The 27,336-nt window shown below is 39.2% G+C and overlaps 3 protein-coding genes across 3 annotated transcripts in view; 1 reads left to right on the forward strand and 2 right to left on the reverse strand.

Annotated features, from left to right (window-relative positions):
- Window positions 1–115: 115 nt before the first annotated feature.
- ETFDH (electron transfer flavoprotein dehydrogenase) lies at window positions 116–19,520 on the reverse strand. Its single transcript, XM_005517591.3, has 13 exons — window positions 19,388–19,520; window positions 17,341–17,487; window positions 16,720–16,949; window positions 15,799–15,880; window positions 15,427–15,545; window positions 15,014–15,091; window positions 12,481–12,627; window positions 10,610–10,750; window positions 8,493–8,636; window positions 3,477–3,645; window positions 1,589–1,771; window positions 1,023–1,244; window positions 116–716 (listed from the first exon to the last, which is right to left on the reverse strand). The coding sequence occupies exons 1-13, from the start codon at window positions 19,419–19,421 to the stop codon at window positions 553–555; spliced, it is 1,860 nt and encodes a 619-aa protein (XP_005517648.1). The 5' UTR covers window positions 19,422–19,520; the 3' UTR covers window positions 116–552.
- Window positions 19,521–19,662: 142 nt separating this feature from the next.
- C6H4orf46 (chromosome 6 C4orf46 homolog) lies at window positions 19,663–21,114 on the forward strand. The gene is made up of 2 exons (XM_005517590.3): window positions 19,663–19,825; window positions 19,921–21,114. The coding sequence occupies exons 1-2, from the start codon at window positions 19,664–19,666 to the stop codon at window positions 20,074–20,076; spliced, it is 318 nt and encodes a 105-aa protein (XP_005517647.1). The 5' UTR covers window position 19,663; the 3' UTR covers window positions 20,077–21,114.
- Window positions 21,115–21,606: 492 nt separating this feature from the next.
- RXFP1 (relaxin family peptide receptor 1) overlaps window positions 21,607–27,336 on the reverse strand; it is a 46,842-nt gene continuing 41,112 nt past the window's right edge. The window contains exons 16-18 of the mRNA XM_014258647.2: window positions 26,031–26,441; window positions 25,309–25,527; window positions 21,607–23,256 (exon numbers count right to left, since the gene is read on the reverse strand). Of these exons, the coding sequence (XP_014114122.1) occupies window positions 22,955–23,256; window positions 25,309–25,527; window positions 26,031–26,441 (932 nt within the window). The 3' untranslated portion in view covers window positions 21,607–22,954. The remainder of the gene's footprint in view (window positions 23,257–25,308; window positions 25,528–26,030; window positions 26,442–27,336) is intronic.

Genomic DNA, 27,336 nt, shown 5'->3' on the forward strand with positions numbered 1-27,336 from the left:
GCAAGTATTATTTTGTGTTGGAACCACTTTACAAACGGTGTTCCCTACTATTACCATCAGGGAAAAAATCCATCAGAACTGTAAATTCGATGTAAAATGTAACACTTCAAAGCAGTGACAGTTTTCTAGACCAATTTATTTCCCTGACTGCCAGGTATGATTACATCTAAATCACTCCATCTAGAGAGAGAAAATATTTTTTTAAAGGTGGGTATTGAATTATTCCACCATATGTGCAATTCTGGATATGGCTCCTGCTGTCACTGAACTTCAGCAGTAAATCCAAGATCCGAAGCTCCTTTGTCAGTCCTGATACGAACTTTGCCTGCCATACCGCTCCTTTAAAGAAGTCCTACTTAAATAAGGCTAGGGTTTAACCAGAAGGCACCAACTTTCCATTTAATGCAACAGTCATATGTAAAATTCAGAATGGCGCATTAGTCTCAAACTCTTTTAACATTCAAATCAGTGCTGTACATTAATTACGCTGCAGCATAAAATAACTCCAACATATTTGTTGGTGATCAGAAGTCACTGAATAGATCTGTTAGTTTACATTCCATTATAAGCTGGTCCTCCTCCACCTTCAGGTACTACCCAGTTAATGTTCTGACTTGGGTCTTTAATATCACATGTTTTGCAGTGGACACAGTTCTGAGCATTTATCTGCAGCCTTGATCCTTCTCCCGTTTCCAGAGGAACATATTCATAGACTCCTGCAAAGACAAGAAGGCAGCTGTCACTTTGCTGAACAGCTTCCCCCTGCATGTATACTCTACTTACCAGCAAGTGTAATGAGGGAAGTATATTACTAATGTGATTTAATTTTCTTCTAATTGCTTAACAGTTATTTCATCACAGAAGTACTGCTAACATATTTTAAGACCTGCAACTGAACCCCTTTCTGTGAGGAAAATTGGGATAGAATGCTTGGAGTAAGTAGTAGGCCAGGTGGACCCTTCCTGAGGTACTCAGTCTTTCATCTTGCAGAAACAGCTGACACACACATTTTTGTTACCTACCTGCTGGACAAAATCTTTGCTCTGGTCCATCGAATAGAGCCAGATTCCTGCTCACAGGGACACTGTCATCTTTGAGAGTTAAATGAGCGGGCTGGTCATGTTCATGGTTGGTACCACTTAAAGCCACAGATGACAAGAGATCAAAACTGATTTTTCCATCAGGCTTTGGGTATTCAATAGGAGTGCAGTCCTTGGCTGGCTTGAGCTGAGCAAAATCTGGTCCTAAATATATTTTTAATAAATTTCAGTACAGAATTACTGTAATTTGCAATTACTCAAGAACAATTTAATGAAGCTGTTTTAACTTCCCTTGTCATCAGAACGAAGTACTTCATAAAGGTAGCCTTTTTCACAAGACAAAAATCTATACCATGTTATACAATGTTTTAATGTCTTAATTTACATTGTGGTAAGCTAATATGAGAACATCTGCATCAATGCTTTATCATCCATTTCTTTTGTACACTTCAAGGCCTCACCACTGGAGCAGATGTGCACTAGCTGAAACTAAGCAGAAAAGACTGACATAAAAATTTAGCGTCTTCTTCAGGAGATAATGAAATTACCTGGATGTTTTAATGTCCATGGTTCCATTCCTCTCAGTAGCCAATAAAATATGCCTGTATATATCATTCCTCCATACACACCAAGTACACTATGGCAGGATGGTCGGATGTTTCTCACCGCATACAGCTCTTTCCAGACCCAAGACTTTTTGAGGTTCTCTTCATATTCTTGCACATCAAGTCCTAAGGCAGTACATTACTTGTTAGGTACCTACAGTACACCAAGACTATCCTTGAAATAAAAAATAAATGCTGAATAAAAGCAACTGCTAGCAATAAAATCAGCAAAATGAGAATTTCAGAACTGTAAGCTAGGAATAAACTAGACAACATGTTTCAGCCTCTCAAATCAAGAGACCTATTTTGTTGGCGGATTGGCACTGCTCCTTTGTAGCCTCTATTAAATGAGCCACAAGCAGCATTAAATTGCCTCAAAGCTCAGCAAAATATAATCTGACAGGTGGCTACATTGGCACCTCTGTGGGAAAACAGCTACTCACTCACAGAATCTGAGTGCTGACCAAGACAGTCTACCCGTGATCCAAAACCAGGTTTGCAATTCTAATGTCAAGGTTCAAAAGCTTTTTCCAAAGAAGTTTTGCAACCAAAGTCCCATTTCAGTAACCATGGCTGTGGCCCAATGGATAATGCCAATGCTAGGTAATTTCTCCCTTTGTAATCAGCACATTCATGAGATATATTTGACTGCAAAGTTTGGATTTAAACTCTTTGATTGTATTTACAAATACTACAAAGACATTTCACACTTGACACATCTGCTACAGTGTAGTTAAAGTCAAGTAATTATCTAAAAAAATAATGTTTCTTCAAATGAAAATTATTTGAGAGCTTTCCCTTCACCATTCTCCATTACTACTTTATAGGAATAAATGTTCTAAATAATCAGTTTTAAGTGATGTCTACATATGAAAAGCATGCTTCAGTCCGTATTTGCCATAAAGCAAATTCCCGCGAAGAGAAGAAAGTGGGCTGTAGTAGTCCAGTCTTGACAAGACTGAAAAACATCATATAAAACAAATCAAACAAGAATGGCACACTACCCACCCACAGTGTTTATAGCTTCAGATGGATTCTAAGCATTTTAGCATGCCTAGCTCAAGTTTTAATTGTTCAGCACGCCTTCTGTGTATATGGTGCATTTCAGCTGAATAAGAGCTCATTAGGCCTGAATCCACCAGTACAGAGGGGAGATTTCCAAAATAATCATCATGTGGCACCTGACTATAGTGTCTTATCTCCAGAGTGACTGAAATTCTAATTCTCTCTCTCTTCAGACTTTATTAACAGATTTAAGGGGACAACTAAGGCTTAAACAAATCACTACAAGGTGGTCAGGACCAGGGGATTACTACAATGTGCTTGTATTATGTATAAAATAAAATACACATAGTCTCAAACTGAAATGACTAAAAGCACTGAAGGAAAACAGGATCCTAACAACAGTAAGAGCAAATTTGAAAAATCTCACGCTGTTTTACTTACATTTAATCTATTCCTTTTGTTTTGCCTGTTTCAGCAGGCTTTCACTAACACTTTCTGAATCATAAAGCACTACTATTTATTGTGTTTGTAGGAACCCAACTATTCTTGTTTACTTATTCAGGAAGCATAAGCTTACTTTTCAGATGGTCATTATAGCTTTTAGCAGCAGGATCAATACTTATGAATAACTGAGCAAATATTAATATCTTTCTTAAATAATTTAACATTATTGATAGTAAATAAACAATAAAATATATTTTAAACATTTCATTATTTATTCACACATTTCCAACTAACTCATTCAGCCAGATTAATCAGTGCTGTTAGTTGGTGAAGGTTCTGATTGAACACATGATAATTATAACTCAAAGTGCAGTGATCTTACCTATTGTCTTTGATTGGAGATTTTCATTGATTAATTGACTAAAAATGGCTTCTGAAGCCAACATGCCACTTTTCATTGCAGTATGTGTTCCTTTGATTTTGGGAACATTCATGAGTCCAGGACTGCAGCCAATTAATAATCCACCTGGGAAGGTGAGTTTGGGTATTGACTGAAGAGAAAACAGAAAGAAAGGTAGTTGTTTTGTTCTTCTTTGTTAAAGTGAAAATAACATTCTGGAAATTAAACTGGCATAAGGCTTGAGTGTCCTTTCCATTTTCAGACTTGACATGTGCACTCTCTAAAGAGACACCAGTTACTCCACTTACAGAATTTGATATATAGGAAGATATAGGAATAGAGACACTGTACTTGTGTTGAGTATGTATGAAAGTGACATTTTCCTTATATCCTCTCTCCACCTGCCTCATCTGCAGCAAAACTCCAGTAGTGTCACCCACTGATGTGGTTTTCCTCCTTCAACCTTAAGTGAATTCTTTAAAATAAAAAACCCAAACCCCCATTTGTTTCCCTGATTTCCACACAGTAAGTTGTTCTCATCTCACTTCACAGTGCTTTTTTCCACAAATCTTTTTCTGTGAAACTGCACCATGTTACCATGCCTGTCCCCCTTCTCCTTATTTTAGAAGTTGCTCACAGCCAACCAAGATATTTTGGTGCAAAATCACCACCTTACTCCCATTCTGTAAGCATAATGTCATTGAGTATGGTCAACTCACAGACATAACATAGCCAAGATGAATTCCAAATATCAGGTCAATAGTATTAATATACTACATTATACACCTATATTAACTAAGGAATACTTCAGCTACCAAGGTGATTGAGATTTTAGACTGGGAACAGCTTCAAAATGCAGAATACTGCAGAACTTTGAGCAGAAAACTCTGATCAAATCCCAAGTCACAAATCACTGAGGGTTAAGTTTTGAACATACCCTTCTCCTCCAGAAGTCTTTAGTACTGAGCAACACCTCTTAATCTAGCATCCTGCTTTTATTAAAACTGTCTGAAAGAATTCATTTTTCAGTAGCCTAAATACTAAATGAACAGTTGAATTTCATGAAAAATGTCAAAAAATATAACCCTTGGAATTTAAAATAACCCAAACCCAAAGCTTTGTTTCTTCTGCTTGTTCAAATATTACTTCTTTACTAGTCACCCAGGACTGCTTACTTCTGTATAGTCATATGGCAATCACTAAAACTTATATTACACAGCATTTCCTCTGTTTTTTGTGCAATTTGTTTAATCAGAGACATAGTGATTTGGTTCATAGGGAAGGTAATTCAGGCTGAAAACACAACTACAGCTTATTTTCAGGGACAAGAAGTTTTAAGTTCAGCTACATAACACTATTTCGAAGGGATTAAGCATGTAGGATGTTCTCTCTTTGCACAGAAAACAGCCATTCTCTGTTATCTACTAGAATTCAATGGTGCAGCATGGACATAAGCATAGAAAGACTTCTTGACTGAGTCTCTGAATTGCACAGAAAGATGGTGATCAAATACTTTTCTTCTGCAACCACTGTTTCACGTAATATGCACATAGTTACCCAACATACTGCCAAAGAATAAATGAGATTAAAGATTAATCAGGTAACACAAAAGGTACCACATACTGCAGCTTTGGTAGTAATTCTCATTATTATGAGTACTATGGCACTTGGTGCATGCTTTCACAGTCAGTGGAAGAAACACATCATGTTCCTGAGATACAAACACAAAACAAGACTGCTTTAGAGAAGGGGAGACACCTGTTCCCTGCAAAGGGTTTCCTGCTGGCAGACAGGAAACCTCATGTTCTTCCTCCCCTTAGCTCAGATCAGGACTTAAAATCTGTTAAGTGAGCCTAATATTTGACACTTAAATGGGTTGTCAGTATAAAGGTTTTCCTCCCTGATATTCATAGCATACACTGCTCAACAACTGCAACACCTTTTTTTCCACAAAACTCTAAAACCTTTCTTAAACCTGATAAAATAGAGACAAAATAGAGGGTGCATGGGAATTTAAGTGCTTTGTTTTGCAATTTTAATAAACATATGAAATAGCAGCTACAGAGACTAAGTTACTAAACTATCCTTCCTTCCACATACATTAAAAAACACGTGCACTCTGTCTCAACCTTCACTCTGAGCTAAAGACCGAAGATCATGGTTATAAGGTTATCTATAACAAAAAAGCTGAGGTTGATGGTAACTATACACCTCTTTGATGCAATTCTGTTACCAAAAATCAAAAACTGGAGCTACAGAATGACTTACATAAGAAAATATTCCTGGACTACAGTGATACAAATGAGTCAGACTGCTACAGTTATTAATCAAAGCAACACGTGCAAAAGAAGAGCTAATCTTAAAACTCTTCCTAAGTGAATCATCAATAAAGCTTTTTTTTACTGAAGCCATGTATTAAAAAAAGTCTTTTAAAGAGTGACTTCATGATCACCTAGACAAATCCATCTACAGGAAATAAAAAAAAAAAAACAACCCACCAAAAAACCAAAAAAGCAAAGCATGCTTTTATATAAGGAACATTGCAAAGTAAGGGACATATTGGTTTAAATCCAGCAAAGATGTCCAAAGATGAGGCAGAGATGTGCAAGATCTGTAGTTCTACTGTGTAACTTAGCACAATGTCTGTAAGCGACTTAAAAAAATACTGTGTTCTTTCAGCTATAGGTTTTGAGTATAAGGAGGGTACAACTAAAGTCACAATCTGGCTACTTCACCAAAGCCAGAAATTCCATGACTATGTGTGATAGAGAAACCAGTGCACAGGGTGGAAAAAGAAACCCCTCTTGCATAAAAGTCTAGATTAAACCATCTTGGTATTTTGCATCATATCTGTGTTAATAATGGAGTGGCATTGGTTTTTGAAATAAGTCAGTAACAAAGTTGTGTTGCAATGTGATATGACATATTTCCACTGCAGAGTGGACAAAATCAACGCTCAGATTGATTAAATGTGCAGCATGGGTGTAATCAAGAAGTTGTTTCCTGAACCCACATGACTCACTGCCAGGAATGCACACTGGGGTCAAAGCCTAACTCCACATGACTGTGACAAGAGTGACGCTGTGATGAAATTCCGCTTGTACTGCAAAAACTGTGTGAAGCCACACTTATACTAAGAAGAGATTCACAAAGGAAAGGCAAAGTAGTCAGAGGGCAGAGTGGCATGGCCCCACACACAGGATGCAGGTCATGAACACTCAGGCTAGTTTTAAGGTCCAAACTGAAAGGACCATCTGGAAGATGGATCTGGGAGTACAGAACATATTGCCATGCCCTGTGTTTCAAGATGAGAAGCTAACAGGTTGAAAGTACTTTAAAATTGTTAAATATTAACTCCAGACTATTTTTTTTTTGCTTTTCCAGCCCTTTCAATTCACCTTAAGACTTGATGAATACACATGCAAAATTTTACCCTTTGCACTACTTAAGTTAACAAAATGAACTAAGTATTCCACCTCCCAAGAAAGCAGAAATTCAAAGCTGTGCATGAAAGAAACTCAAGGTATCTGTACTTGAAGAGGTAAAGATTTACCTGTCAAACTACATTATAATTTCAGCACCATCAGTGACTTAAGGCTCAAGCACTGAAAAGGAGCTCCTTTTGCTGGGATAAACAAGTAATTTGGATGGCCCCACAGGAACAGATCAGTGGTACTACCCTGTCTTCCCCAAGATTCCAGGTAAAACAAAAGATTGTCTGTGGCATCTTTGCTGCTGAACATACTTGACTGCCACATCAATTCCACTTCACTGGTGGCTCATGGCTTGGACAAATACTCTGTTGGATAAAAAAATCTGTGGATGTCTGGGCCCAGAGAATGCTGGTGAATGGAATTATATCCAGTTGGCAGCCAGTCCCTAGTGGGGTTCCCCAGGGCTCAGTACTGGGGCCAGACCTGGTTAACATCTTGATCAATGACCTTGACAAGTGGACTGAGTGCACCCTCAGTCAGTTTTTGCAGACTGCATAAAGCTGGGTGGGAATGTTGATCTGCTGCAGAGGGATTTGAAAGGACTGATCCATGGACCAAGGCTGATTATACTGACATCCAGAAGGCAAAGTGCTGTGTCCTGTCCTTGGGTTACAACAGCCCCATGCAGTACCTTCAGCTTGGAGCAGTGACTGGAAAACTGCCCAGCAAAAGGGACATGGGGAGTCCTGCCAGCTGAACGTGAGCCAGCATGCACCCAGGTGGCCAAGGCCAATGGCATCCTAGCTTGGATCACAAATAGTGTGGCCAGCAGGACCAGGGCAGTGATTATTCCCCTGTAGCTGGCACTGGTGATGCTCTGTCTTGAATCCTTTATCCAGTTTTGGGCCCCTCACAAGACATTGAATTGCTGGAGTGTGTCCAGGGCAGGGCAACAGAGTTCCCCAAGGGCCTGGAGCTCAGGTCATGTGAGGAGCAGCTGAAGGAGCTGGGGGTGTTTAGCCTGGAGCAAAGGAGGCTCAGGGGGGACCTTATTGCTCTCTACAATCACCTGAAAGGAAGGCACACTGAGGTAAGCGTCTCCCAAGTAAGAAGTGACAGGAAGAGAGGAAAGGGGCTCAAGTTGTGCCAGAGGAGGTTTAGATTGGATATTAGGAAAAATATCTTCACAGGAAGGGTTGTCAAACACTTGCACAAGCTGCCCAGGGAAGTGGCTGAGTTGCCATCCCTGGATAAGACATATAGATGTAGCACTTAGGGACATGGTTCAGTGGTGGACTAGTTACTGGACTCAATGATGTTAATGGTCTTTTCCAATCTAAATGTTTTGATGATTCTGTATTTCATTTAGAAAGTAAAGTGAATATGTCAGAAAATTTTCAGTATGACAGAGCCTAACTCTAGCAAATCTCAGCAGCCAGTACCCACCAAGACAACAAGGTCTTTCTGTCCAGCAAAACATTTGGTGTATCATGCAACCCAAATCTACTGCACTAAATACATGGCCACAGAAACTCAAAGATAAAAACTTAGTGAAAAAAATTACCTGGATACCACCCTCATTTAACGCTCTGGCACCGTAGGCAATCCTTGTCCCACCCTCCAAAGTAGGCTGTACACTAGGATGGTGCTTCCACCTCTGAAATTCCCTAAATGGATTCAAATAGGGATTCTGATAATCTAAACCAACCTTAAAAAAAGAAAAAAGTGCACGTTAATAAAAGATAAGGTATGACATTTCAACAAAAATTTGAAATTAAAACAATTGCATATTGCCACATCAAGTCTTTAAATCTATTTTATTCTAAAGCAACCTCAGGATATTTCTACTTAAAGTACTGCCAAAAATACATTCTATTAATGGTACAGCAGAAGCAAATCTGAAAATTTGCTGCTACAAGTCTGCTCCCATCCCCACCTGAAATATGGAAAATATTTAATTGCATTGTAACTTCATTTTATCTGTCTTTGGTATAAAAGGGATTAAATTAAGCCTGATTTAGTGGGTGGGATAAGCAGCAAAAGTTGTTTTAAATTTGTATTTCATACCTCTGCCCTAAAAAAGCTGAAAAAAGAGGTAAACAATTATTTTTTGATTGTTATGTCCTTGTGCTCTCATACTTTAAACAGTTCTTCAAATTGTTTAGTAATCAATTATAATTTCCAATTAGGTGAGCCATTATAATAAAGCACAGGGGAGCAATGATGAAAGCAGAAAATTGGGAAAAAAGATTGCCAGTGGGCTGGATGCCCAGAATTTTCATGCATTTGAGAATTTGCCCAAATATATACTCTACATTTCCCATCTTTAAGATACTCTTCAAAAGAATTCTCTTGCTGATTTTTTCTCTTTTGAGAAAGGGATTATTTCTGGTTCCTGTGAGCTTTATTGGAGATAAGTCACAAAATACATCATGAGTCAGCAGCAATCAAGACTTTGGTATCTGTGGCAGCTCACTGCTTTTAGAACAGTGCTCGCATCTGTGCTGCTGACAAGACAAAATTAATGAAAAAATTTCAAAATAAGGATAAAACCACCCTACTACAAGAATCATCTCAGACTGAAATAGGTATAAAGTTCAAAGACAAAAAAAGTGATTGTTAGTTCACACAGAAGTTGATTTTTTTCCTCTCTGGAGAGAATATGGACATTACTGATTACCTACCATTCTCTGTGAGAATCAGAGCTCTCAGCCCTTCTAAATCAAACAGAATTTGAGTATCTACTGTACGTACTTATTAATTCCAATGCTGGAAATCTGTACAGGACAAGTGTGTGTGTCTGAGAAAGCTAACAAGTATTTTTCAATGCTTCTTACAGAACAGATAGACAAAAATGGAGTTTTTCTACACACTCTGTAATCCTTCTGAAATCTAGGAGACAGAAGTGTCAGTCCCGTGCTGCTGAAAGCCCAATTTGTATGCTTGACTCTTACAACATCTGTGTTCAAGCATGTGCACAGGGTAAACAGTGAATTTTTCGTTTTGACTGTAGGTGATAAGAGAATATTTCCAATTCTTGCTCTTCGTATCACCTGGCTGCCAGAATGACACCAGACTACCTCTAGTGATCTCACTGCTTCTGATAAAGTGGCGATAAGCAGGAAGAACCTGCCTGCCCAATTCAGAAAGGCAGTTGCTAGAGAAAGCAATTCCAACAGGGGTAGAGAATACCAAAAACGAAGTGAAGAGCTCAGAAATTAAAGGGGCAATGCTTGTAGCACTGCAGTGCTTCCACTGTATGTGCTTCTCTCAAAAAGTGGAATTACACACATAGCTGACACATGAATTAGGAAATGGAACTGTAGAAACTGCATGTGATTTAGATTTCCTAATTTACAAGATTTTTTTCAGCATAGTTTTGATTAGTCATTTGGTTTTGCCATTACCAAAATTTGCTTGGTTTGCAAAGAAATTACTCCTAAGTTTTCTAGTTGGTCTCAATAAATGACACTGGATTAAAGACAGATTAATATGACAAATTAGCCTTCCCTAATGGGGAATTATGACCCTATGTGGGGCATAAGCACACTCAAGATTGAGAAAGGACTAAATTTGGTCTGTTCCTATTCTTGTATTTACATCTTCTCATTAAAACAGAGAAAAGAAACTGCATAAAATGAAGATCAAACAAACAAGAATGAAAAAACTAACTCCACTTACCACAAATCCAAGAGCAACTAAAGGCTCACGCTCATTTAAGTGATAAAGAAAGGATCCTCCATATGTATGTCTGTCTAAAGGCCAGCCTACAGTATGTTCCACTCTTCCTGGTTTCCATTTCTTTTCATCAATAGTCCATAACTGAAATGAAAATAACCAAAAAAATACTTCAGATTGCAAAGTAATGCTCTTTCAATATATATTGAAGGACAAACACAGAATTACATATAGGAGAAACTTAATTTACTCTTATGAGCAATGCAAAAATACGAACTGTTCAGCATAGTTTTTTGGATTACCATTTAAGATTTTCCCAATACCCTTCTTTCTTTAAATGCTGTGTATCAGAAAATGTAACAGACTCCAGTACTACACCCAAAATTTTCATACAACCACAAGATTCCTAATATTTGACAGATACTTCCACCGCAGAATGAAATGCTTATATTGACTTTTTTGTTTGACAGTATTATTTTTTCATATCATTCTATGAATTATCTTGTGAGCTTTTCAAGGTCAGGAGAAAGCAATATACCCGAGTTGATCTAAATATTTTCTGTCAAACGTCTCTGCTGTCTCCTACACATTTCCAGTGCTACACTGACCCATGGTGAACTCAGAGAAGCATTTTCATGTTTTCAGGAGCGAGTCCATTTTCTGCTCACTTCACAAAACATCTTTGCACCATGGAGGTATGTGCCATGCACTGTCTAATGACAGGAGGGCAGTTGAGTGCCATAAGATCAGCTCAAGCATGGGGGCCCATCAGTAATGTTCCAGTCTAGATTCAAGAGAACATTTTTGAGCAGGACTTCTGATTCCTTCCACTTGCTGTGCTTTGACTCACATCAAACAGCAGCTGTGGAAGGCATGAACTGGATTCCTTCAATGTGAAACTAAAAGACAGGGTCCTAAAAGTCCATCTAAAGCATTCCAGTCATGAAAGGGCACTCAGTCTATGGGACTAGATCACAGCTAGTCCAAAGTAAAAATAAACCTGAGGCATGCATAGTACAGATATCAGCTCATCAGCACCAACTACTTCAGATCCACTCCTACTGGACTGCACCACTTGCCAAAGCAGACACAGTCTCATATGGAAGCAAGGGAACTCTACAGGAAAACTCTTCTTTAATGACAATTTCAGTATTAGACACTGTAACTAAGATTATGTCATATTTACAGAGTGATTATTCTGTATAGAAATGTAAACTAATCATGTAACAAACATTTAGTAGCTGTAAGCATATACTAAGGTAATTTAGAATATGCTATAGTCAAAATTCTGAACATATTCTAAAATAATACTGCTCTTTTTCATGAGTGATATTTCCTGAGTATAGAATATTTTAAAAAGGAAACCTCATTCCTATCCCAATTTTATATTGCCCAATGGAGTTTTTTTTTTAAAGAAAGGCTCATCCAGAAGGTGCTTCAGAGATCACGATTCATCCATCATTTGAAATAGCTCTCCTCTCTCTTTTCCACTAACATCCAGAAAGCCCAGAGTGCATCTTCTTCCTTCCTCATGTACTAAATCCCCCCAAAACTAGGCAGCACAAATCCCTCTCTCATTCAGTACACGTATGGAAAACAGATTTCACGAACGACCGTAATTTGAAAATGTTAACAGAGCAGATTCACAGGTATCTCTAGTTATAACAGATAGAAGAGAAGCTGCAGCTGAAATGGAACAGTCACGACATTCAGGGAGCATCTGCTCTGATCAGCTTCAGAACAGCAAAGATTCTGAAAGTGTAACTCAAATTCTTTAATTCTTTTGTCTTACACAAATCAGCTAGAAAGCAAACGGAATCTACCTTAAAGTCTTACGGTAATTTCTTTAATTGTTAAAATTATGCAAGTGATACCTCTTTCAATCCAATGCCATAGCTCTGGGGTTGACAATTCTCCCTTAGATTGTATTTTTTGTACAGCTGTTTGGCTAGATGTCCATGACAACCTTCAGCAAAGACTGTGACTTTAGCATGGAGTTCCAAGCCTCTTTCAAAGGTAGCCTGCAAAAAGTACATTTCATCAGCAGTTAGGTCTGTGCCACACCAAACTCACAGCACAAAAATGGAGAGTAATAAAGTGATTTACACCACTTGGTAGCACAGCTCAGAACCTACAAACCATTGCTAATTATGGTTCTAGTTCAGTTGTCCTTTCCACCTAACCATGATGCACCCCTGAGAAATCTTGGAAGGCGATTCCAGTAAAGCAGCCCCACAGTGAATGGCTATTCATCACTGAAAATCTTTCTAGGTCAGAGGATACTTATATCAAATCTGCTCATTCACAAGGTGCAAGGGAACCCTGACAGACACAGAATCTTTACCTGTAACCTCACACTTTAATTTTTGCTTATGAAGTCACGTTACAATTAAACGTTGTGTGTGTGTGCCCCAACACACGACATAGACTAGACAGAACTACTGTATCTGAAAAACCTGAATCACCCCAGCTCCCAAAAGGACCCACTAATTCAGAATAACGATGTTACTCCAATACAGATTATGTTTAAAAAATTTTTTATAACAAAAAAAGCTTCATTTTACTCAGAAAGTTTAATGTCGAAAAGGACAAGGAAAACAAATTTGGATGAAGCTCTTCAGCAGTACCCACTTAAACCATCTCAAGGTAAGCCAGCATAGGTTCAAAAGAAGCTTTCTGATTTGGTTTTGAATTGTCTCTCAGGTGCAATCTACTTGCAACTTACAAATGAAAATATTCCCTCTAGTTGAGAATTACATTTAAATAGGAGTCATGGGATTTTGTGAAATTTTTTGTACTCTTTGAATTTCATGTCAATGTGAACATGAATTACTTTTATAAAACACTAAACAAGAGTTACCACTTCAATATATAGTGTCCACTTTGAAGTAGCTTTATATAAAACAAATTAACTACAACTCCACATTGTAAATATTAGAAATTCATTCATTTGAAACATTTCAGTAATGTGACAGAGTTGTATTTCATAGTTAACAACCTTCTCCAGTATCAAAACAAGAATCAATGTGCAAGTTTCTGCAATTCATTTTTACCACTGTCATTTTTATTTGGTTGGTGCTGACGACAGGGTGAAAATCTACTCATTAACCACAGTCTATTTGATTAGGCTCTGTATAAACACATTGAAGGTATTCTTGGAGGTTATACAAACTACATCTATTTACCTGTGCCTTTATGAACTGGAGATAATACCAGCTGACCTAACTGACAGATAAAATACTTGAATTGGGTGATAGTGCATTAAAAAAAACCAAAAAACAGTAGAGGCACACTCATTATGTACATTAAAGAAGTTGAGACACATTCTCTCAGAACAAGTGGGAAAAAAATGAATCTATGTTTTGAGAATGTTAAGAAATACACCTAAAATTGTTCCCTCCTATCTTAGAAGAAACCTAAACTCCCAATGAAGCTTCACTACAGCAGAAGCTGCACAGGTTACTTGTGCCACCTGCTGGACAAAGCATGCACCGGAAAACGAGAGCATGTCTGTCCCCTACAGCAGATACACAATATTACACTGGAAAAATACATTACTCCTCCACTGCCTATATTCTCTCAAAGCAAGAGCGATTAATTTCTTCTCACTCCCTGCCTTAAATGGGGAAAAATAGCCCACACTTTATATGAAAGTGAATACCTCTTGGAAACTCTAGGAAACTAGAATGAAACTTTATAAAAAAGAAAGTGAATGTTAAGAAAAACTTGTACTCTTAATTTATGTAGTCAAATAATTCTGTGTGAAAGTTGTTCCAAGTAACTCTGAGATGCCACATTCTGCCAACATATTATACAAGGAAACAGCTCACTTAGGGCAGGCTCTGGATTCCACCAAAAAACCAAAAAATCCCAAGTCTGACTCTTAGGGCAGGTAGTCACCTTCTGGATGCAGAAACATGATCAACCAGCATAAAGATATAAAGACTCAAGTGTGTACCTTGTCCCAGCAAGGTAGACAGACTGTCAGCAAGTGCAACTGCAGCTGTAAATATCAAGGAAACCAAACCAGCCAGAAGCACACTCTCTTACATGTTGCTAGTTACCAGATGGACTAAAGCTTTCTATTTCACCTTTGGACCTTTATTCCAGGGGTTCCTGGAGTTCTTTCCCTTGTTCGCAGATTTCACATATGCCAAAACACCCTTACATAATCTCCTTCAAGACAACTTTTCTGAAAATGTTTTTTCTACTAATCTTGGAAGAATTTTACAATGTTCTGAGACCAGAACTTCCAGAGGTAATCAATCCAATTAAATAGAGAGGGAGGACAGGTATTGAATTTTACAACTCTTCTTATGCTGCAGCAAGACTACTGCTGGCAGTAGAAGCAGATGTATCACAATTTCCATAATTAGACCCCTAGTTATGGGGAAGACAGATACTTACTTTAGGTGCTCCATCCTTCTGAATGCCTACATCATTAGTTGCTATCCCTTTCACGCTACCATCTTCATGAAAAAGAACCTTTGGAAATATTGAAACAAACAAAAAACATTGTAATGAAACTGTACTTTGAATCTATTCATTGAAAGTTCTAAAGCAGAACTTCTAAGCACTATGACTTATAATGGCCAAACTATGACTTCTTTAATGATCAAACATGAAGATTATGTATTTGTTCACATACTGTATAACCCATTTCCACTTTGCTAGATCTAAGCCAGGGAATTTAGACAGAGAAACACAGTTTTCACAATATATATCAGTTAAAAGGAATGTTGCACCGGTACATCATCATGACTGCACTGAAGGGGGCTCTAAGGCCACTTTTCATAAACACACACTGATGTCATTAGTACCTCAGCTGCTGCATAGCCTGGATATATCTCAACACCCAAAGCTTCTGCTTGTTCACCCAGCCAACTCACAAGGTGGCCCAGACGTACTATGTAATTTCCATGATTAACCATTGGAAGTCCTAGGCAAAAAAACACACACACACACACATATAAAATTACTAAGCAAAACACCCAAAGCAGATATTACAGCTACTATCTTCAAGGTAATTTCATGTGTTATTGGAACCATCACCTACGCAGAGTGTATCACTGTAACCTATTACATTCTACATATACTTGCTGCACTATACCAAATCAAATTTGTTTTGATTCATGAAGAAGTTCAAAAAGACACAGAGGAAGCTGACTCTCTTCTCCCACACTAAACTTTACCTGGAAGAATTGGCACTGGAATTCTAGATGTCTCTGTTAAAATTCCAAATTTGTCTTCAGTTACAGGAGTATTAAGTGGAGCCTACAAAAAATAGAAGTAGAGAGTTATGTTTTCTTAGCCAATCCAACAGAAACAACAAAATCAAATTATCAAACTGGCAGTCAAGTACAGATTTAGTAAAGCACTTCTATAGGAAAGTATCACAAAAGAGAAGATAAAGTACTTTATGAAGTAGTCATGAAGCAAGAGCCAACACAACCACTGAGGTTAAAAAAAAAAAATACGGCTTTGCAAATAACATCTATTGTACACAGGCTTGTACTACATCAATATTCTAGACCTTTTTAAGGAAGACAGCTCAACTTGCAGATTTATCACCATAAGGCAAACCAAAGAATTGACAGCTGACTTTTCAGCTCTCAGGTGATAGCAGGCAGCTGGCTACAAGTCCGATAGCTCCCTCCTAGGATGATTTTTCATCCTAGGCCTTCGTTACACCACAGTGCTTGCACAGAAGTCAGTGTACTCTGTGCCATCTCTATAAAAAGCTATTGTACAGATCCAGTGAGTCTGTCATTGGTAAGGACCAAACGTCTTCCTGCTTGTACACAAGAGCTGGATTTTGCACAAAGGCAGCAAGTGCAGGGCACCCCAGGCCGCACCAGACATATTGTGTATATGCAGTAGGGCTACTACAGAAAAGAGCAAAGCATATCTGTGTAGACAGAAAACTTTTAGCATTGTTGAACTACAGAAAACAGATTAAAAAGAAGGTACCCATTTTTGTTTTGTTCCATTAATGTACTTAAAATGGTACTAACTACTAATGGTACCTGGTACTAACTCATACCAGAATGAGTCAGATACGAAGCTCATTACACTCTAATAACAAACTTTGGTGTTTACATGCTCATACATACCCCTCTCTCTTTCCAGTCTGGAAAGAGCTCTTCTAAGGACCTTGGCTCGAGACAAGCACCAGACAACGTATGTGCACCAATCTGAGAAGCCTTTTCCACCAGACAAACACGCACTTCCTTGCTGTGCTCAGCAGCCAACTGTTTGAGTCGAATGGCTGCAGAAAGGCCTGCAGGGCCTGCTCCAACAATGACAACATCAGCTTCTTCAGCAAATCTTTCCATGTTTACCCCTTCAATAGAAAAGAAATTATAACATAATCCAATCTCCAATTTCTTCCAGCCTCTCTCTCACTAAACCTAAACCCTCACAGTAAGAACAACTGAAAAACCCAAGCAAATACATACTGAAGAAAACTAAATCTTCTTGTGATAATCACTAAATCAAAGCTGCTTGTACATTTTCTTTAGGAAAACAAGCACAGTTTCTTCTGATAGCACCAAAGACACTCATTGTGAGATAGCAAGCAAAAATTCCATTTGAAATATTAATACTACTGTATTTAAACATAGAGAATTTCCATAAAGAGAAAAAAAACAGCAACACATTTTAGTGTCTTTAAAACTCAGCAATGACAATAAGAATAATAATAAAGCAGCTTTTAAAGAATGCAATGTTTTTACCTTCCCATCGCTTGTCTTTGTCCCGAGGATGAATTGTGTAATGTGTAGTTATGCGAGGCACAGAGGCAGTAGAGGCACATCGTGAGACACGCGGTGATAGAAGGCAATCTTTCTTTATCAACTTTAGAGCATGAAAGCACTGACGTGCTGCAAAAACCAGAAACAACTTTGTCAAATCAGTAGTTTTCCAAATTTCTCGAAATATCAGAGACACAAGTAGCATAATAAATATGACTGCTTCCCCCTCCCAAAGGCTACCAGGTGATATGAAGATGAGGAACAATAAACACAGATTTTTTTAATTTTCAAGTTAAGAGAATGCTGTGTAGTTTTTTATCAGGGAAAAAAAAAAAGCTTCCCCTTTAAGCATTCAGTACACAGGCCAGCCATGCACAGCTGACATAGGATAATATGTGTATACACAGATGAAACATACTTTAAATTCTGATTTAATTTTAAACTTCAAAAGGTGTATTTCAGACTGCATTAAAAGTGACCAAACAATGGTAGAAACAGGCCATGCAAGTTTAGCTCTGACATCTCAACACATATTGAGACACACAGCTTGGGCTACTAAAACAAGACAGTTCATCTCAAGTACATGCCATGGTCTGCAGTAAAAGCACAGACTCGAACACAAGTGTGCTTAGCCAAAGCTAGGAACAGCAGATAGAAAACCTTTACCTTTGCTGCAGATAAAGTAATTGCTGGGACAACAAATCATAATTTCTTTGTAAGCAAATGGATGAAAATAAAGTTTCAAATTATCAAACCAGGACTCTTTTCAGAGGGCTATTACACGTCATCATTTTCCTCTTTTAGAAAGAAATAATAAATGCGTGTGATTTGTAATAAAAAACCCTAGTATGGTTAGTATGAAAACTAGTTATAGTTAAAAGACCTGTGAACTAATGCACCTTGACTAGTAATTTTCCTTCCCTAAAAAATTCTCTATTTTCAGGGAAGAAGAAGAATAATAACATCATATTTAAAGTGGAATATTTCTGTACAACTACATAAGTAAAATCACCAGCATGCATGACTGAAATGTTTAGCTGAGAATGGCAATCAACAAGGCCAGCACAAGCATCCTGTGCCATAACCCTGCCTAGTGACAGGACAGAGGTCTATATACGCAAGGTAGCAAGTATAATCCATGTGGATTCCTTAACAGGAATTCTGTACCTAACCAACATTATTATAATACCACCTCATAATTCCTAGTTACCTTTCACCTGCAACCAGACAGGATCTGAGAACAAGTACTCTACAAGGTCGATAACAGATACATCCATACGTATATATTACGAAACTTTAACTTAACTTTTAGAATTTTTTATTTGACCATAACTGATTGTACTAAGAATCACACAGCATATTAAAAAAAAACCAAACCCAAAACAATAAAAAACAGTTATTTTGCACATATGCAAAAGAAGTGAAACTCTGTTCTGAAGAACACGTCTGATAATAACAGAGGTGGGTGCAAAGACTGGACGGGGAGATTCTTCCCCAGTGAGGGCAGTGCCTGAGCTCACGGACTCGGAAAGAGATGGGGCACAGCTGCAAGAACCAAGCGATTCCTAAGGAGAAACTTTGCTCTGCGGCAGCTCTTTAGTACAGCTGTTGGGATGCTGTCTCTACATCTACTTCCCAAGCAAGGACACTCATTCCACTGCTTTATTTCACTCTTCAGAACAGATGACACCTAGCGTCGCTCAAAAAACCCGCCCATCTTTCACGCACCCGGCTGCAGGTGAGCAACCCAGGTCATTGTCACAGAGCTGGGGCGCGGGCAGCGCTCACGCACAGCGCTGTCCTCCACCCTCCGGTCAGGGGGAGCCCCGGGCAGGGGGAGCCGCGGGGTCCCCGCTCGCCGGCCCCGCTCAGGCCCCAACACTGGCGCGACCCAGCCGCGACCTTTGCTCTGCCTCGGCGCAGCGCCAGCCGCCGGCCCCACCCGCCGCGCCGAGCGGCCGCCCCAGCCCAGCCCGGCCCGGCCCAGCCCAGCCTACCCCGGGCCCTGCAGCCAGCCCCGGCACGTTACCTCGGCCGGCGGACGGGCAGCGGTAGAGCAGCATCACAGCGGCCCGCGGCACTCTCCGCTCCCCGCGACCGTCCTGCGCACACCCCACCGGCCTCGGCCCCGCCGCGCCTGCGCGCCCGGCCGCGGGGCCGCCCCGTCCCGGCGGCAGGACTACAGCTCCCAGAGCCGCCCTCGGGGGCGGTGCCTGCGGCCGCTGCCAACCCATCCGCGGCCAGGGCGGGCCGTGGGCGGTGCTCGGGCGGGAGGCGCGCTCGGCGCGGGAGAGCCGAGCGGGACATGGCCGAGGCGGGGCCGCTGCCGCCCGCGGCGGTGCCCGAGGGCTCGCCCGGCGCCGAGCCCCGGAGGGTCCGCGGCGGGAGCGAGGGGTCGGGACCGTCGGAGCTGCCCGGCGGCGACACGCGGGAGCTGCTGGAGGAGGTGGAGATGCAGATCGGCGACGTGAGTGCGGCGCGCCGCTCTCGGGCGGGCTCCGGGGCCCCCTCGGGGACCGTGCCGGGCGCCGGCGACCCCCAACCTCTCTGCCGTCCCTCCAGGCCGCCTTCTCCCTGGCGAAGATCCTGGAGGCGACCTCGGCCGTGTCGGCCCAGGTGGAGGAGCTGGCCACCAAGTGCTCGGAGAACGCCCGGTTCCTCAGGACGTGGCGGGACCTGCTGAGGGAGGGCTACGAGTCCCTGAAGCCCAGCGGCTGACGCTGGCCCTGCCCGCTCGTCCCGCACTGCGGCGGGGCTCTTTTCCTCCTGTAGGGAGCTCACGTGGAGTTTTGTTTGCCCCCGGAGTTCTTTCACAAATACTTCAGGGCTCTCGTATGAATGTTTTATGTTAGTCCACCGAATAAAAAAAACTTTGTTTAGGGAATCAGTTTTGACTTTTAGATTCTTCGTTGAAGCTCAAGCGATCTTAATGCTCAGCGCTCCTTTTTTTTTCCTCTCTCTTTCGTGCTAACGTGGTAGATACAAAGTTAGTATGTGTGCTACGTTCAGAGCTCATTACTGGTGTCCTATGATAAAGAATTGTCAGCCCTCCTTCTTAAGAGCTGTCAGCAGCAGAAACCCTGCCAGCCCCAGAGAAACTTCAACTAACTTCAGTTTTTTTATGCACACTTTTTCTTCATGTTGAGTATGGGATAATGTGGCAAGTTGTGGCTTATTTATGAGCTGTAAAAAATCCTATATCCAAAATCTTACTATTTTTAGCAGTATTTCAATGTATGACTATAAAGCTGCAGGTTTATTTTTTTGCAAGATGTTTTATTATTGCAAACAATTTTATGCTACCTTTTGTTGTAATAAAGTGCCTTATGGTGGACCATATATCTCTACAAGGTAGAAGTTTAACAGTATTAGAAGTTTAACAGTTTGCTGATAGGATAGATTATTTTGGACTATAAGTAAAAGCTTCCATTAGTTAGAAAAGAATCTGTGACATATCCCGTCACTGGGGAAGCACTTCAGAGATTTTTCAGTATTTGGTCCTGTTTTTTATCTTTGCCTTAAGCAGTGATTAGATTGATAATAGAACCTTTTGGTCTGAAAGATGGCTGATTTGTAATAAATAGCTGTGCTGACACTCCTGTATCTTTACCAGGCACTGTGAAAAACAGTAATGCTGAGGTGCAATGGCAGGCTGCAGGAGAACACGACTCTGTCATGACTTATTAGCAGGCCTCATTTTTACTTACAGGACTTTGAGAAAGACCCACTGTAGTTTGCTTATCAAAACAATAAAGATGTTGCAAAAATTCTGAAGTATTATTGAACTATTATTGTGTTACTGATAGAAACAAAGGTGACAGTGAATATAACCATAGTCACATGTAGTGAAAAACAAGTAATGGCAAGGTCGGGGATCCTTGCATATCTCACCAAAGGCCTTCCTTGAGAGGGCTTGGCCCCTCAGAGTAAGGAAGTTCTATTGAACTGAGTTCTAATTGTCCTAGTTAAAGGCAATCCACGAGGCAAGGTTTTGCTTTTTTTTAGGTTTTTTTAACCCCCACAACTCAAAATATTGCTAAACAACTTGGAAAAGAAGTAGTTTTGTTCAGCAGATAATATTTTATTTCAATAGAACATACAGTAGTGGAAACAAGATGCTTTAACAATCTTCAGTTTCAAGATAATCCAAAGTTCTGTAAACAGTTGAAGTGTGAGTCACACTTTCAAAATTCTACTTCTTATACTGTTAAGAAGTCAAGTGCAAACATTGAAAGTATCTTTTAACTTAATTTTAAATAGTTTCAAATCAATGCAAAAAAAAGCTTTTTTTTACCTTTTTGGGCTCCTAGGCCATCAGACTGAATACGGTACTGAAAGAAGAAGGGAAGTTGTAATAATTCATAATAGAAAATATTCTCTTCAGTAAGAATGTGTGAAGGAACTGCCTCTAGGGGATTTTTTATTTTACGCTTTTAATTCTGGGAAGTAAAATAATGCTTCAGAAAGTGCTGAATGGCTGTGGTCTTTAAATTACTTTAACTATAGTGCATCCATTCATGTACCAAGTGATTGAAATGTAGATGTCATGACACCTTTTAAGACTGATAATTTTCTATTTTACCATCTTCCTTTTACATAGAGAGACATCTTAAGACTGGAATTTGTTGAAGTCTGCAAGCTGTGGTGAGCTACTTTTGGTAGCCTGCTAAGAAAAGTGAGGAAAAGAGCAGCAGCAGCAAGATTGCTGGGATACTCAGTCCAGTCTTTTCAGAGTAAGAAGGGGCAAACTGCCACCAGTTAAAGCTGGGGGACATTCACTTGGGAAAAAAAAACAAACCCAAACATCTCCTTTTTATTTTTTTCTTCACCACAGTTCTGGTTCTGCCTGAATTAGAATCTTTAAGATCATCTAGTCCCAGCCCCTCCCTGACATGACCAGGGACACCTCCCAGTAGACCAGGCTGATCAAGGCCTTGTACAACCTGGCGACTATATTAGAACTATCACTACAATTCCACTATTGCCTTTACATGAGTGAAATGGTCTGTACATTTGTAAAAGGAATGTAATTTTCACTTGCTTGGCTTTGACAAATATAGTTAACAGATCTAATTATGAAATTTAATTGTTTTTCTTATGGCTATTGCTCCTTAAAGCTTTTTAAGTCAGAAACTTCAAGGAGAAAATATGTTTCTTAATGAGGAAACCAATTAACTCTTAAAAAAAATATCTGTTGAAATGGGAACTTAAAAAAAGAAAAAAGAAAACACACACACATACACACACACTTCCCCATAAATAAATGATTTTGAAACAATCTGCTTTCAGCGTGAGATGTTTCAAATGACAATTCATTTTTTTTCCCCCCACACTCTTGGCTTCTGGAAGAAAAAAGCCCCAAACAACTGATTCGTCATTCTGATCTAGGATGAATTGTCACAATGTCAGGTACTGCTGTGAGATGGTAAAATGCCAGTTCTACCTGCAAACAGACACATGGCTCCCTCTTCTTCTTGCAGTGGTTCACATGAGCCCTGATGTCACACCTCCCTCATTTTCCTTGTGGCTGTAAAGCAGCAAGCCCACGGATGTGAAGCTAACAGTGCCGATGTCACCGTGAGGATTCAAAGTGTAATTACGTGTATGAATTTAATCTTGTTGACTGTGTAGTCACTGAAGCATCAGAAGAGTCTGTACACAGCACAGGCTTCGTAACCTTTGGTGTGATTTCATGTATTGGCCACATCTCTACCCAAATGAATGATGGACCGTATGGTTTCTGGTTGCCTTTACCTCTTTTGGATCTTCTTTGTCTGTAGTTGTACCAAACCTGATGAATCATTTCTTTGAAAGGTCGTGTAGTCAAAGTGTATAGAAGAGGGTTCAAAGCACTATTTATTGGCAGTATAAAAATCACCACCCAAGAAGTTATGGTACCTTAGGGAAGAAAAAAGAAAGGCAGCTGTAATATATATCCCAGTGTTTGTACTCTTTAGTTAGCATAAACATTTGATCCCAACGCAGCACGGCTTCCCGGTGAGAGGGGGAGGTCGTGCTCTTAGGCTGAGCTCCTGGCACAACAGGTGCTTTTCTTTTTCTTCTTTCTATTACACTTGCACTGCTTCTTATCTCCTGTTTCCAGTACTCCCTGCAAAAGCTGACATTTATTATTCTCCCAGTAGTTCCATTTACCCCTCATTTCTATGCCATAGCTTCCTGTTTGCCCTGGCAGACCTCTTGTTCTGGTTGAGCCCCTTTTTCTTGCCCTCAAACCTTTTGTCTCTGCTTTGCTCCTTATCTCTTCCTATGATCTCTGTTCCCTATCCTCTTCCCAGGACTGATGACATGCACTCCTAATGATGCCCCTGGTGTTCTGTCCGCCTGCAAAACTATCCTCCATCCCCCGTATCCCCTCAGTGCCTTCTGCACCAGGACTTCTCCATTCCTCTCCCTGAAAAAGAGCAGTGTATACATCCTCCTAATTTCCCTTTTTTCCCTGTTGGTAAGAGTTTCTGTGTTCACTTTCTGTCTATGACTGTCTGTGCATCTTTACAACATCCCTTTCTCATCCTTTAGTGTTTGGGAGATCAGTTACCTGAGGGGCAGGTGGAGAAGGGATAGGATTAAAGTGCTGAAAGATGTCAGGGGGTGCCCTCCGTTGCGTCGTTTGACTTATGAAACTGTATAGAACTGTTTCAAGAGGCACACAAAACTTAATTGAACCTCTCCTTCCGGGACACCCCTCCATTCCCCACTCCAGTTTTACAACTTTGTTGCAATATCAAGACATTCCTGTTCATGCCCATCACTTTGGCTACAGATTTGGAAACAAGCAGGTGCTTAGTTTCTAAAACTGTCACAATGTATCACTGACAAAAAGCAAGTGCTATTGAACGAGTTTTATGATTTGTGTCAATTTGAACAGCTAGCTGTCATTTCTTTAGTTTAATGAAATGAGTAATTACTGTTTAATCTGGTTCATCTATCAGAACATTATTTTGCTGAACCCAAGATCACCCTGTTATTCAGCAAAATTTTTTCAAGATTTCTTATAATACACCTGCTTCTGCTTTTCACAATATTTTCTTTCAAATATCATAGATGGCTTGATAGCTTGTTGAAGAAGAATTTAAAAATATTTAAAATAACTGAATATTTGACATAATCAGCATAACTTTCAGACATTTGAGATGCAAGCTCAAGCTTTGAAAATCTCAACTCCCAATCCTCCTGGTCAGCACATAAGGCAAAATCGTCTGAGCTAAAACATTTTCTTGCCCATGTAATATTGTGACATACATCTGTACACTGAGCCTGAATCTGCTGTTGCTGATTGTTCTGCTCATGCTCACATACCCTTTCTAACAGAGTTTACAAGCCCCACATGAAGAAGCTTTTTTTTTCTGGCATCTAATGGTATCGAAAAGAGAAGGAAAAAATTAAGGTGCAATTTTAATCTTTTAGGTTACACTATCTTTACATGGGAATATATTCACAGCATGAAGAAGATAAGCAGAGCTTTATGTAACTTAATGAGTTGAACTATAAATACCAGCTTGTAAAATAAAATTATTTCAGAATAAGATATATTATTAAATCAAGATAGAAAATACTATATGGTCCTGAGATATTTAGGCAACAGAACCAGAAAAAGTCCTAACATGAGAAAAGCCAATGCAACTCAGCCTTGATTTTCAAATATATTTTGCACACTTTATAGATATTATATGCAGACAGACTTGAATGATTTGAATTTTTGACTTTTGTATGTAAGTCAAAGGTGACTAATCTTTCATGATTATAGTAATATAGTTAAATTAAATAGCAAAAGTATATAGTTCATTATATTGTGTGTACATATATCTAGATATAGAACATGAAGTTAGCTGCAGCAATATAATTAATTTCATTAAATTATTTTTCTTCTGAGGTAGAAGAAACATTTCATGCAGGCACTGTTGATGCAGACTCATAAAAGAAAGGACATACCTGGTATTTCTACTCGAAGTAAAGAAAGGAGTTTCAAAATAAAAATAGGTATCCAACATAGTGCATCGGTAAATACAATGAAGAAAAAACGTTTAGCAAGGATCATCTCTTTTTTGATATGATTCCGAATTTCAGTAGCCATAATAGCTGTCTGGTGAACACTGTAGAACATACTCCCATAGGAAAACACAATGATGATAAAAGCTGCCAAGTTGACACCTGTTTAAAAATTAAAATTAATTATACCGTAAAAACATAATGGCAATTCTACATCACCTATTTGCAGTCTGGGTAATAAAGAAGAATATTTCATCTAAAATGCTAGTCCCATGGAATTAAGTGGTCAGAAAATCTGAGTCTGTCCTCATCTGAAGGCTGAATTTTTGCCTCTACTCAAGTATTCGTTTTATTCACTGATAACTGGCAAATGACTGCCATCTGGTTAAAACTAAATAGTTCTCTGGCCTTAATATTGCTCTATTTCCCTATTAATTCAACAACATAATGGTCAATAATTTCTTTCTGCTTTCTCAGCCCCTCATTCATTTTAAGATAAGTAGGTACACATCTTCTTCAGTAAAGTATTTATATTGGAAATAGTCTTTAAATGCTTGCTGGAGCATCTAAATCCAAGGAGGTGTGAACGTCACAGCTATCTTATTTGTTTGAAAACTTGGTTCCTTTGCAGATTGAGTAATACATAAAGAAGAAATGCAACTTACCTAAGAAAATCACAACAGAGTAAATCTGACTTCCTGAACTTTCTGATTGTTCTGAGTGAAGAGGAAAACAGACGCCATTGGTGCCATAGTAGTTCCTGAAAAATTCCTTATTGCTCAGTGGGATAAAAGCAACAGCAAACCCGATTATCCAAATAAGAACCAAAATGGAAATTGTCCTGCATTTTCTGGGCTTCAAACACCTAAAAGGATAAACTATGCAGATGTATTTTTCCAAAGTCAGATAAGTCAACAGTAAGACTGACACCTCTGTAGACAGAATAGCCAGCGATCCAACCAATTGACAGTGAATACTGTCCATCCACAACTGAGCGTGCTTGTTGTATTCTCCACGATATTTAAGATCAAAAGCTCCAATCACAAATAAATATATTCCCATCAGACAGTCAGCACCTGTGGGCACAGTGCTTAACATCATTATTTACACATCTGAATTCCCCATTCTCTCTTTATATGTATATTGGAAAACATACACTCACACACATAAATATATATATATATATATAAGTATCTACTTACAAGTTAGCTAATACACAGATATAAAACCAATATTACATCTGGAATACTACTATGATTACAATTAAAGCACTATGATTCTATATTATTTTTCCTTTTTTTGTTTTCCTTTTTGTTTGGACTGACAGTCCATGTTTCATACTCGTTTCCATTTTTTAAAGGTCTGGTAAAATTAGTTTGCAAATAGAAAAATATACAGCTTTATTTATAGAAATATTCTTGCAACTCTTTTTTATTAGGTCTTATTTCTTTATTTATTTCTATGTTAACATTTGGTTTAAGATCGTTTCCTTGGAGTAGGCCATCTCTGCTGGATTCAAAGTTTTTTTTTTCCCCACGTTATGCCAGTTCAAAACTCATGTGCATAGCCTTCTAAGACTAGGAAGGGGTGATGACCTGTCAGCAGAGAACTGAAGGCTTCTGGGGTATGTTCTTAAAAATTTTACATAGTATTCAGATTATGTCTATGGGAAAAACAAAATTTGAAAATCACTGACATGCTGCATTTAGAAATGTTGCAATTATTTTATACAATATATACCTTTCAAAATGTATCTAATTGCATTTGTGCCATCCTCATAGACTCTCCCGTAATGAGAGACTCAGGATTGTAGTGATTGTACTGCCAAGTAGTTAATCCAAAAACTTGTACTGCTTTCAGGATCAAAATAAAAAACCCCACCCCAATTCCTAATATTGGGGAGCTAGGATAGATTAATTTGCTATATTTGCATTAACAACCTTTTGTTTGTGCAAAGAATAGAATATTTGA

This window comes from Pseudopodoces humilis, chromosome 6, assembly GCF_049639895.1.
Source record: "Pseudopodoces humilis isolate 2021_Gansu_Grassland_sample_001 chromosome 6, ASM4963989v1, whole genome shotgun sequence".
NCBI lineage: Eukaryota > Metazoa > Chordata > Aves > Passeriformes > Paridae > Pseudopodoces > Pseudopodoces humilis.